Source organism: Phymastichus coffea, unplaced genomic scaffold (assembly GCF_024137745.1).
Source record: "Phymastichus coffea isolate CEN01 unplaced genomic scaffold, Cenicafe_Pcof_1.1 PCOF00019, whole genome shotgun sequence".
In the NCBI taxonomy this organism is placed as follows: domain Eukaryota; kingdom Metazoa; phylum Arthropoda; class Insecta; order Hymenoptera; family Eulophidae; genus Phymastichus; species Phymastichus coffea.
The window spans coordinates 5016313-5030346 of NW_026706830.1; the positions used below are offsets into that span (position 1 = coordinate 5016313).

Here is a 14034-nt window from a genome sequence, read left to right on the forward strand (position 1 = left end):
ATCTGCGGTCGGATGTACAAAATTGAAGATGTTAAATACAGGATGATGGACCTAATTTTAAAAAATCAATCGATGCCCCTAAATTCGGTATATTGGGATTTTCGTGGTTGCAAAATTCAATGTGGCGGATGTAAGTGTATAGACCACTATTTTTAGTGAAAATTGCTACTCTTAGCACTACCCAGGAGCAACGACGTGGACGTAGTAGTTTTCTGCTCCCTTTGGGGTGCTTGTTTTTAGTGAGTCCCCTTGCCTCTCACTATCAGGATGCTTATTAATTTTTAAAAATCAGCTTATTTGTAATTATAATCAATTTTTGCAAGTAGTTTTTTTGCATGAGAGTATTCTAGTACAGATAGAGTTTTATCTGTATTCGGAACGAATCCATGCGATGATTGGATTTTTGTAACTTTTGGACATTTATCAAATCTCTTTTTCAGAACTGAAAGGACTTTTTCATGATCCTTCTTAGAATATAAGAAAAATTTTATGCCAAATTCTCGTTTATTAACCCAATTAAAGAGGCTCTGAACATTCAAAATTGCTTCATTTTCTGAAACTTGCAAGCTCGCTCTTGTAGCTTCTCTTTTTACAATGGCTCCGACGCCATCTGGAGCTCCTTTTCCGTGAGCAGTGGCGGAAGTATGCCATTCAGCATCCACTCCAAAATCCATCTTGTGGATCATTAGATTAACCATCTGATAACGATTTTTGAAGTGCTGTTTGGCACCGTCACTGATATATATGATCTTTTTAACATTCGGTATGACTTTGCAGATTTCAGGTACAAGTTTTTTTTGCATCAAGTATACAGCAGCAGCATCGTGCTTAGTACACTCCGACATCGATAAACAGCTAAAATGTTTTAATTCACCTTCTGATTTATAGTAAACAACAGCTGGAAATATTGTAGATTAATCATTATTATTGTTACGTCTTACGACGCATCCTTTTTATAAAATAAACATTTGCGAAATTCAAAGCTACTAAACTATTCGCACGTCAGCAAAAAGCTAATTAAACGCAGGTAAATGACTCTCCGAAATTAAGCCTTACGACGCATCCTTTTTGTAATATATGCACATTCAAAACTGCTAAGCTATTCACACGACAGCAATAAGCTGTCGAAACACACTCCGAAACTAAGTCACCAAAACGCAAGAATTTATAACCAGCGAAAACAAAATGTCACACAATATCGCAATACTGACCTGAAAAAGAACTATAAAAGATATAAAAACCAATGAACAAATCACTCTCAGCAGTTGATCAGTAGTCCGTCAGTCAGTCAATAAGTACCTGTAAGACTCAACTCCGTACACACCGGTCCGACAATTGGTGATCATTTTACTTAATAAACTCGCGACTGTTACAAAGTAATATCGTGCAAGTATTATTCAACAACCTATCCTATTCAATTCAACAAGCAGTTAGAGCCTGCTACATTTATTCAATTCAACAAGCAGTTAGAGCCTGCTACATTTATTCAATTCAACAAGCAGTTAGAGCCTGCTACATTCATACAATCCAACAAGCAGTTAGAGCCTGCTACATTTTATCAACAATTAAAGGCTACGATTATCAAGGTAGTACAATTATCAGACATACATTTCCACATATATTTATTATAAGTGAGACATATCCGACCACTAGTCAACATATTGGAACGTCTCATTCATTAGCTATTCGTAGTTGATGCACGAGACGTAACATTATAATGAAATTGCTGGGCGGCATTTTGAGCAACGTAAGCATAATTTTCTGAAAAATCTAATTGTACGAGCACTTCACCAGCTGAAAGATTATTCTTTTTTTCTTCAATAAACTTAGACTGTTGCTTAGCAATAAAGTGATGAGGTATCAACTTTTTCAATGCAAAAGAAAGAACTTCAATGAAATCTTGCGTTGATAGACACTGCTTTATCAATGTACATCTGTCGGTTGCCTGCCAGGTACTGAAGATTACTTGACTAATATTATTCTCTTCCATAACATTTTCAACGTAGTCTATGAATTTTTGAATTTTCGGATAAAGATCACACTGCTCCAAATAACAGTTTTCTGTCGGATTCTTACAAAGAACATAATTTATACAGTCTTTATAATCTTTGAGAGTACCATTAGAGATATTTTCTAGATTAATAGCGTCAATCATCTCTTTGAATTTTTCATGTATAATACACACGCATAATTATGCGTACCAGCGGATCCTGCGAGTACACACCACCTTGGTCTGAGCTCGGCAAATTTGGTAAGACCAATCGGATATTCAGTAAAATTCTTTTTAAACTCTATGTGAAGATTTTTAATATCATTTAGTAATAATCTTTTTTGATTTTTTGTCTTTTTATCATCAATACGAACAGTAACAGTATCTTTTTTATTGAACATGATTCTGCTGTTAATATCGTTTTCATAATAATCTATAACTGCTTTTATGGTTTCTGACGGTAAAGTATTTATAGATTTTGCAACTGGAGACGCCAAAATCCCAGCTGATTTTTTTAACTGTTTGTATATACGTGCCTTCCTATAAGATGTATCAAATTCCTCGGCAATTCTACGTATACTCCATCTTTCAGGCAAAATAGTGAGTATACTCGTACGTAATGGGTCATTCTGTGGAAGAGAATTAAATTTGTTTTTAAGTCCAGTTAAAATGTCTTTAAGATCATCAGCAGTATTTTAATCCTCCTCTGCCTCATTTGAGTCAGAAGGAGGCTCACTATCTTGTAATTCGGCATTATTACAAGAGTCCTGCTCAGAATCGAGACTCATATCGTTTGCTGAAGATGAGGTATATAGTGTATCAAAAGATTTTCTGCATGTATCACAAATTACTGACCATTCTGTAAATTCAGGATGTACTTCGTGAATTTTCTTAGAGATCTTCCTGATAATTTTGCTATGTCCTCTATCAATACCGAAAGGGTTAAAACATCTGTCTCCACGGAATTTTTTTTCTGGAAGAGACATTGTTCAGAAAATGGACGAACAAATTGGAAAAAAAGGAAAATATAAATAAAACTGAGAAAATAAAAATAAAAAAACCAAAAAATGTGTGAATGATAAAAAAAAATTTAGAAAGACTGGCCTACCAATTATCCTAAAAAGAACAATTGGGAAAAAAGTTGCCTACAAGTTGGTATTAAATGTCGCTGTTGGATTCTGAAAAAGACCTTTGAAAAACTCAGATAGAAATAGTAAACATCGATAAAAATTGCTGTATTTATAATTTTGACAAAGTAAATCATTTGTGTCTAGTCATACATCACCTAATGATGATAATTTGAAGTTTAACTATCGTATGATGACCAAAATGGAAAATTCAAATTAATTTGATTCTGCACAAGTTTGCTCTAAAAGAGTGTCAAAATTCAACGTTGTAACTCTAATTTCCTATATGGGGGTGTTTCGAATCATGAATCCAGATCTGCAAAATTTAAGATGGCCAATGCAAGATAGCGGAAGAAATCTTTAAAATTTGACTGATTTACTCAAAATTTGGTATACAGGCGGTTTTGGGGTAGCTGATTGTGAATTCGTGGTCAGATTTTCAAAATTCAAGAAGATAAATTAAAGATGGCAGTACATATTTGCAAATTTGTTCCGCATCTTGGATCTGTCATATTTAACTCTTAATTGGCACTGTGGGTAAAAAATATCCCAAGTAATTTTTGAGCTTAAAATATACGTACGTACTAAATTCGTTAAAATGGATCATGTGGTGACATCTATCAGTAGTTGATATTACTAACTACAGGTACAATAGGTACGCGTAGTGCAGCAGGCGTCAGTGTATGTTGGGCAGTCGCTCAAAGTAGACGCCAAAAATTGTTGGGAAATTGATTACCCTGTGTATTTTGCAAAATGAATACCTTTTTTTGGAAGCATCAATATCGCAGTAAATTTTTTCTTAAAGTATAATATCTCAAGCATTTACCCATAAATTTATAGCTACAAATATTAAAAATTATGCGACTTATGATTATTTAAGTGAAATTTTTTTCATGTTTTTTTGCAAACTATTTTTCAAAAATCTTTTTTACTAGATTAATTTAAATAAATGACTATGAAACCAATTAGACTTCGAAAAACATACCCGAAAGTACATTATATAATGTTTTTGAGCAAAAATATTAGTTATTAGCTGAAGAAAACTTATTTTAACGCGTTGGGATATTAAATACCCCATGTGTCAGTTACGTATATTGGAACCAATAGTGCCAATTACGTGATAATTCCAAATTTGACATTCAATATATGAATAGCAACTTTAACAGTCCCATATACCGAATTTTAGGGCAATCAGTTGATTTTTGAAAATTTTTCCGCCATATTGGATCCGCCATCTTGAATTTTGTAAATCTGACCCCGGATTTGTGAACAGCGACCCTAAAAACCCCCATATATCGAATTTAGTATAAATTTGTTGATTTTTAAAAATGTATCCGCCATATTGAATTTCGACCGCCATATTGGAACCGCCATGTTGGATTTTTTCATCCAACCCCAACAGTTAATAAAGGGTATCCCTAAGCTACAATTTGAGCCAAAAAATGACACGATAGGTTTCGCATTTTTCTTTCTGCAAGCTTTTTATGCCTTACACGCGGTTTTTTTCCAGCTTCCGGCCGCCATATTGTAGCCGCCATATTGAATTTTGAATTTCACCGGTAAAATTGTGAAAATTCTTGTCCAAACATACATTTTGATACCTCAAACGTCAAGATCCATCAACACAAATTTTGGGTACGCAGGTGATTCGGTTAACGTGAAACGTCCCATATACGAGGTGTGATAAAAAAGTAAGGTGAATTTTGAAATTTAGCGGGCTACGTCCGTTCGATATTCGACTTTTTTATTTGGTTATGTCGGTACACTCGTCTAGAACATACGCTCCAAATTTCAGCTTTGTAGTATGTTTGGTTTGTTTGTCAGAGGCATCAAGGTTAGAAGTGTTTTGCGTGCTCCACGATTTGCTGCTGTCTAAAAACATGGATCAAAGAGTTTGCATTAAATTTTGTGTGAAAAATAGAATCAAATGTTCCAAAACACTTGAAATGCTGAAAGTGGCATAGGGTGAGTCTACTTTAAGCCAAAAAAATGTTTACAAGTGGTATAAACTCTTCCAAGAAGGCCGAGAAGACACCGGCAACGAACCTCGTTCTAGACTCCCCAGCACATCAACAACTGATGAGAATGTTGAAGAAGTGAAGAAAATAGTGTTGGGAAATCGTCGAATTACCATTAGAGAAATTGCTGATGATATTGGCATCTCATTTGGTTCGTGCCAATCAATTTTGACAAGTGTTTTAGACATGAGACGTGTGTCAGCGAAATTTGTTCCGAAATTGCTCAATTTCGACCAAAAGAAACGTCGCATGAGCATCGCCCAAAAGCTACTGAATGACGTCAACGATGATGCAGATTTACTCAACAGGGTTATAACAGGTGACGAAACATGGGTATACGGTTATGACGTCGAGACTAAGACTCAATCGTCCCAGTGGAGGCATTTTGGATCACCAAGACCAAAAAAAGCACGCCAAGTTCGATCAAATGTAAAGGTTTTGCTTACAGTTTTCTTTGACTGCAGGGGCGTGGTGCATCATGAGTTCTTGCCACAGGGTAGAACAGTAAATAAGGAATATTACCTGCAAGTTATGCGCAATTTGCGCGAAGCAATCCGCCAGAAACGTCCGAATTTGTGGAAAAATAAAAATTGGCTTTTGCACCATGAGAACGCCCCTGCTCACACATCGTTGCTTGTGCGCGAATTTTTGGCTAAAACCAACACAGTAACGATGCCACAGGCACCGTATTCCCCAGATCTGGCCCCCTGTGACTTCTTCTTGTTCCCAAAACTGAAGAGGCCCATGAAAGGACGGCGTTTTGCCACGATTGAGGAGATAAAGACGGCATCGAAAGATGAACTAAACAAGATCACAAAAAATGATTTTTTGAAATGCTTTGAGGATTGGAAAAAGCGTTGGCACAAGTGCATTATATCCGAGTGGGATTACTTTGAAGGAGATAAAATAAAAATTGATGAATAAATAAATATTTTTTGAGAAAAATAAAAATTCACCTTACTTTTTGATCACACCTCGTATATACACTGCCGGCCAAAAGTTTGGAAACAGTGTTGAAAAAATATGTATTCATGAATTAATTAGGAAATTTATTGATTCACTTGTTTGAAACATAGTATAACAACAAAAAATGTATATTTTACAACAAGAAAAAATATATCTAGACAACAAGAAAAAGTGTATCTAGACATAAAAAGAAAAATACAAAAGTCTATAAAGAAAAGGTATTAATATATCAGATTTTTTTTTCATCAAAAAATCCACCCTTGCTTTTGATGACTGCTCTCACCAACCGTGGCATTCTTTCGATAAGTTTGTCCAAAGTTTCCTGTTCCAGAGAAGCCCACGCCTCTCTTAGCTTCTCCCATAAGTCTCCAGCGGATGTTGGACAACATTTTCTTATTTTTCGATCGAGATCTTCCCACAGAAGTTCGATCGGGTTGAGGTCTGGCGATTGCGGCGGCCATGTCATATTTTCCAAGACACCATCAGCTTTTTTTTGCTCTAAATAACTGCGGCAGAGGATCGACGTATGTTTTGGGTCGTTGTCTTGCTGGAAGACAAAACCACGGCCGGGTCCTCTTAATCCAGAGGGAATCGCATGACGAACGAGAATATTTTTATATTGCTCTTTTCTCATTATTCCATCAATTTTCACTAAATCTCCGGTTCCATGGCCAGAAAAACATCCCCACACCATCACTGAGCCACCTCCATGCTTCACAGTAGGCACTATACACTGAGGTGTCATTTTTTCGGACGCACTTCTTCTCACATAAATTCTACGTCGAGAGCCAAATATTTCATACTTGGATTCGTCACTCCAGAGCACATTTTTCCATTGATCCATCGTCCAGTTTCGATGCCTTTTAGCCCATTGTAGTCTTTTCTTTTTATTCTCTTTACGTAGTAATGGTTTTTTCACTGCAACACATCCTTTGAGTCCGGCAGCGTTTAATCTTCTTTTTACAGTTGTTAGTGAAACCGGTTTTTCACGACTTCTGTTGATGTCTGCGCATATTTCGGGAGCTGTTAACCGTCTATTCCGTTTACTGGTAACCACTATATGCTTACCTTCGCGAGAAGTAGTTACTTTTGGACGTCCGGTTCGAGGACGATCGTGATGATTACCCGTGTCTTCAAATCTTTTGATCGTTGAATGCACACCTTTCAATGAAATTTTCAATTTTTTGGCAATTTCACGATATGAGATATCTTCATTATGTAATGCCAATACAGCTCCCCTTTTTTCAAGTGGAATTTCTTTACGTTTTCCCATGACTGAGCCGTATAATATAAATATGTAAGCCAAAACTTTTACAAATTCCTAAATAAAAAAAAATATTCGAGACAACTTAAAGACGCTTACAGTTTTGACTCAAATGAGGGAAATCAAATACAAGACTTATAAAAAAACAATACTGACAAACCAAAGTAATATGGATAAAAGTTTAAAGCCAAAAAAGGAAACAAAAGTAGAACATCACAATAAATTTCTCATCGATAATAAACTCTCATATCGTCAATATTATGAAAACAAACGGACTGGCAAAAATTCTAAGTTCATACTACTTTTATCTAAAACCTTAATCCTCAAGTTACCTGGAAAGGCTTGATTCTGTGTCATTATGAGCAAAAAATACTTTTTTCGAGGCAAAACTCCTGGAAAAATACATATTTCGAAATCAGAACGAAGTGTTTCCAAACTTTTGGCCGGCAGTGTATATTTAGCAACCTGTAACGGGATGTGAATTTCGTTTTAATTTCTTTGTCTTACCCGATGCGCAGTCATACCGGAATGCGTGTGGCGAGATCGAAATAATCAATTTTATTAACTAACCGGAGAGCAGGAGAGGACAGGTGTCAGTCAACCAACTTACTAATAGCAAAGACAGCAATAGATTATCGTTTCAATTATACATGGACTAGTTTATTTATTATGTAATCTACAACATGTTTAGCCCGCGCATTTACGCTTATACGGTGTATGCGACAGTCTTACAATCGGTCGAGTTAATCGCTTGCATGTTTGCTCGCCGCCGATTTTCTTGTATTCTCAGGTGTAAGGGGAGAACAAAGATGTTACGCGCGGTCGTTTATCGAAACAATAACGCGAAGCTGGCCAGCTTACCTTATGCGCTTACCTTATTCGCGCTGTCAAGGGGAGCAGTTCAATATCGTAGTTTAGCGCGTGGCTCAGGTAGTCATTATTCCGCTTAAACACGAGGCTCTCTCTGTCGTCGTGCTGCTTCCATCAGACGGATTCAGCAATCTCGTGGCTGGCCTCCGATGGCGTCTCAGCTAGCTACTCGAACTCGCAGCAACAACAAAGAACTATGGGCCGTTTAACGTTCACATTCCTTGTGGTGTTCACACACACGCACGCCTTTGCCGATGCTAGAGGCACTCCTCGATTCGGACACGTTATTCGCGATTATCGGTTAGCTGCGCAACTCTAGCGTTAGTACTCCTGGACTCCTGCACGTTGTTACCGGTGATAAAGGTGCTTTCCCACTGGTCCTTTCTTTTTCGCGTGCGTTCCTTCCCATTTCAGACCGAGTTCCCGTTTTCGACTTACCCGGGCCGGTAGGTGCTATCCTCGCAGGCAGCCGCGCGATCGAGACGGTAACGCAAACCAGTCGTTTACCGTCACAAACCATAATAACGATCAATTAAAACATAAAAAATAAGCAAGGCTCTTTGTGTTGCCTACGACGAAGTCAAAATCTTTCATACACTTACTGTTAATAGATTGAGAATACTTTTATAGGAATGAAAACTCACTTTTTAATATATTATATTATTAATTTAATGTAAATATATTTGAGATTAATGTAAAAATTTATAGTGATTGTACCCGTAAGTTATATAGTAAGATATTAAGTTATTAAACATGTGTATGATAGGTTTTTCTGTTGTGTGTATATATATATATATATGAAATATATATGAATGAAAATTTTATGATTTGTTATAAAAATATCGATATTTCAATAAAAGGATCAGGTAGGATTTTCATTGTCTTGGATTCTAATGGTTAAAATAATAACTAATAAAATCTCGTATCTAGAGTTTTGCGGGTTTTCAAGTAAACTTTTTTTTTCTTCCCGGATACCGTAAGTACAAGCTACTAAGAATTTCATAATGAAGAGTTGTAAAATTAATCCAACATCAAAGAAATTATTTTTTTATTTTTTAAAGTAATTAAGGAAGCTGTTGGCACAGAACGGTCGATTGACAACACCGGTGGAGTTTTATACTATGATGTGATATAGCGAATGGCTATTTGATCGGACCTTATTTTTTCGAAGGAAACGTTAATACTAACACCTATTTAGAGTTGAAGAGGGATCGATTACCAGAAATTTTAGAAAATTTTGATTTAGAAATAAGAAGAAGAATATGGTTCCAGCAGAATGGCTTAGCACCTCCTTCGTGCGACTTATTCGTAACTTTTTGGACGTGACTTATGGACGAAAATGGCTCAGATGAAGAGATCCAGGTAACTGATCAGCTTATTACCAGATCTCACATCTTTTGATTTTTTTTGGGGATATCTGAAGAATATTATTTACGTAAAACAGCCAATAACGAGGCAGGATATGATAGTTCGCATCCGCCAAGCTTGCAGAGCTATTTCCAGGGCGTTTGAATCTATGCCTTGCAGCAAATGGAACAATTTTGAACAGCGATTCGTGGATAAGAACAGTGCAAAACGAAAAAGCACGGTAAAAAAGAATTATAGTGAGAGGCAAATGGATCTACACGTGTTTAATCGTCTGAACGTAAGATTTCACATATAATCCAAATTCGTGATAAAAAATAGAGGTTCCCATTTAAAATAGAACATTGATCTTGGAATGACTTTAAAGTTGAAGGGGGGGGGGTTAACCCCACCTCATACATGTTACATCTTTTGAACATAGAATTTCACGTAGAATCTGAATCCTTGATAAAAAATAACGGTTCTAATTTTAACAAAACATTAACTTTGTGATGACCTTAACGGATCATGTTCAAAATCAAATCCAAGGTCACCAAAACATGACCTCCAAAAGTTAAGTAACTTTGTATGAAACGTTTTTCGAAAAAACGCTCATCAATCCAGATATTCAAATGGATCTATTAAATTTAGCCATCCTGCATAAAACAATCATTTTCAATACATAAATTGTCATAACGGCTTCAGTATCCTATTAAGTTCATGCAACATTCTATTTTTAAAATGGATTATCTTTTAAATATTCAAGATTTTCATGTCTTAATTAATATTTTTATTTATAAAGAATTTGCTTATTTATCATGAGATATTAATACTTTTTCTAATATATTTTTTTTAACAATTATATAATTGGCTTAAGCTTCTTATCACACATCGTGAAGTGAATAAATGGTTAGAAATAAATCATCATGATATGTTTTGCAGATCTGGTATTGTACCATATAAAATTTTATCACGTGTTTTGTGCAATCTTTTACATACTCGTAGAAATATTTATGTAAAAGGATTAAAAAAGAATCAATGGTTTAAAAAAGTACTATTTGGAAAGTAAGTATAACAAATTTTATAATCATATACTGTTTAGAAATAAAAATTCATATTAAATATTTATTTTTCAGTGATAGAATAATCATTCATCTTGAAAGTGATATGAGGTACTGTCTATTGAAAGAATTACCTATTCCATTAAGGATGTATGTACTGAGTTTGTATGTACTATTGCAAATATATAAAAATTAACTAGTTTGATTTAAGAGAGGTATAAGAAATATAAATCAAATGGCATAGCTGAAGTTGATTATCATACATACAAAAATACAACTAAATATTTCGAAATACAAAGAATAATTATCATAGATAAAATGTTCTATAGTTAATATATAACTGAAAAAGAAAAGTAATAATCAATTCAAAATGTCTATTAATTCTATCAATCAAAAATTAATAAAAATAGCAGGTAGGTTGACGGAGTAAGATACTTGAGAAGTCAAGCAACTGTATTCAGAGTCTTGATCTCTCTCTAAATCGGCTAAGGCTTATATAGCGCTCGGCAGGGACTCGCGATATTTCTAGGAGAGAGAGAGAGGAGAGAGAGAGAGAGGAGAGAGAGAGAGAGGAGAGAGAGAGAGAGAGAGAGAACGAGTGATTGAAGGGAAATGCTCTCTACCACGCGCGATCTCTTATATAACTGTCCTAAAGTATACATTGCTTATTTATTTTTCTATGGAGCTTCTAAACAATCTATAATAGTAATTGTAGTTTGTTCATAAGCTATGCTTTGGTATTAATCATTTAAAACCACGTTGATATCGTTTCTCACATCAACTTTACAACAAAATAATAATGTATTGATGTTATTTTTTGATCCACTTCAATTGGCTTTCTGTTTCTTTCAGAGCTACAATGGAAGATAAAGCAGAAATAGAAAAATCTATATTAAGTATTGGATTAGTCCGAGATGGATCTCCTTGTGGTGATAACTTGGTAAGTTTAAAACTTCTGTACGTCATATTATTGAGTAGTCATTAAAATATAATTAGACAGATAATCCTTAGTCAATGACTCACTGATTAGTTCATCAAATTATTATTAGAATTATTATTAGAACGGTCTCGACATAGGTTGATACGAATTTATAATTACTCTCATTTTATATCTTCTTTTCCAAAAGATTGAAAAGCAATGTTACATCCAATTTTTTCTTTAAGATATCGTTTATCTGTCAATTAATTTATTCAGCTAAAGAACGTATCATCTGTATCATTAATAAGATCATTATATATAGGGAGCCAAATTTTCATCAGTTATAGATTAAAAGTTTTTTTCAAACCGTAGGAAGGTAGTACGGTGTGAGTTGTCGTGCAAATAAGATGTGTTTGCTGTTTCTTCAGCTTACAATACGAGTGTTTATATACTTGCGACGCGGTAAGTCCACGACGTGCTTTGTCTCGTATTGCAATATCCTATTACCTTACGAAAAAGTTTTACAAGCTAATCATAACTATCAGTGAAATAAATCAAGACAATGGCTTTCCAACTCTTTAACAGTGCAAAAAATTCAAAAAATACGTAAAACACAAAGAAAGAAGGATCAATGCTCTCCAAAGTAATGACTAATAGCATGTTTCCAAGGAAAAGTCAAGCAATAGTTACCGACGCAGTTCAAGGAGTAGATATAAAAATATATTTGAACGCCATCACCACTAAAACTGCTCCCATTAACATTGTTGCTGCATCAAAGATATCGCAGAACAGATTTTGCTGCTACTTAAACAAAATAAATTTAGTCGATCAACTAACAAAAGAGGGAAATAATAACGTTGAAATCAACGGTAAAACTTTGAAAGTGAGACCCTACGTGTTAAAGTTCAAATGAGTAATTTTTTCCAATGTGTATTCTATACGACATCATTATTAAGGAATGAAAACATAGAGGTATTTCCTCCCAATTCCAGCATGACCTTTATAAGGCTAGGTTTCGACGAAACTGGTTTCTTGCAAAATCTCAGTTTTCGACAATTATTTATTAGCTCAACTGACGTAAACAAGCTGTCAAATAAATTTATATAAATCATGAAGATACTATTCATTACATACGTATATCTATCTACTGACAAAATAACATGCTATGTTTGTAACTTAGGAGAGCAAACTGCAAAATATTACTCGACTGCAAAAAGTTTACACAGAACTCCACAGTACAGACGGCAAACACGATAATTAAAAATGAAAATACTCAAAATGTCGATGACGCCATATTGCTCAGTGTAAAACTCAAGAAAATAAAACTAAAGATATTTACAACACAGATACTCCTTAGCAAACGTGCCACTGTTCAACAAACTGTCTAAACCTGCATATTTCGTACGTGCGCTGTCTATCTCTCTCTCCCTCTCTCTCTCTCTCTTTCTTTCACTTTCTTCCTTGCGACGCTTTCTCATTCCCTTCGAGACGCTCTCCTTCGGACTTGTTCAGCCTCATCCGGCAATCATTGGTGGCTGAAATAAAGGCCAGTAGTTAGGGGCATGTTCAGTATGCCCTCAACACTGGCCAATATACCTTCCCGAGAGCAGGGAAAATTTAAGGATAACAGACGAAGTCACAAACTAAAAGTCGTAATTCAACTTTGGCGTTAAAGTTATTATGTTATAATGTTTAGTTCTATAATCCAAAACGGTATGCACAATCATGAATATTATATTTTTTAATTTGAAAAATAAAGCAGACTTTTATTCCATATCATATTCTATATAAGATTGTTAGAATATGACATAAATTTATGTTAGGCTCTGCAGTACCATACACTGTATCGAATGCATTGATTAGCAGTACGATGCACTCTTCGAAATTTTTGTGAGTGCTGAGTTGTGTAATTACAACTCAGCAATTATCGGATATGAAAAAGCAACGAAGTCAAGCGTCTAATTTAAGTGTGTACAGTCTGTCAAGTAAGAGTGTGGCGGCTCCTACCGGAAACAGGTAAATCGTACCTTTGGTTCCTACTGTGGGTAATGTAGATTCCACCTATGCCTTTGATACTTTGTAAAAGAATTGCGCCGGGCCGACGATTTAGTCAATGTTTGGCAAGGTGCAAGCAATGAGTGTTATTTTATACTAACTTAATTCATTCGTTAAGAATTGTTACATAATTAATCATTCACAACAACAATAACAATAATAATAACAATAATGCAGGACTGGCCGAGTGGGTGGTAACTTCTCACTAGGTAAACGCCAACTTTCAACGTCCATGATCGTACTCTGTAGAAACTTTGTTAGCTGCGTCAGTGCTCCTGGCAACAATGCTACAGCGGACGCGGCTAAGAGAAAGCAATGACTCACAGTGGAATAGTGGTACCTTACTGATCTGTACAACCATTCATCACACGCACACACTTACATGAACCCAAACTTGCTCCACATGATGAATGAGGGCCC

At 35.3% G+C, this 14034-nt stretch overlaps 1 protein-coding gene across 1 annotated transcript in view; it reads left to right on the plus strand.

Annotated features, from left to right (window-relative positions):
* The window catches only part of LOC131675344 (disintegrin and metalloproteinase domain-containing protein 11), a 2271363-nt gene that overhangs the window by 1939164 nt on the left and 318165 nt on the right, over positions 1 to 14034 (plus strand). The window contains exon 16 of the mRNA XM_058954276.1: positions 11493 to 11580. Coding sequence (XP_058810259.1) covers positions 11493 to 11580 — 88 coding nt within the window. The remainder of the gene's footprint in view (positions 1 to 11492; positions 11581 to 14034) is intronic.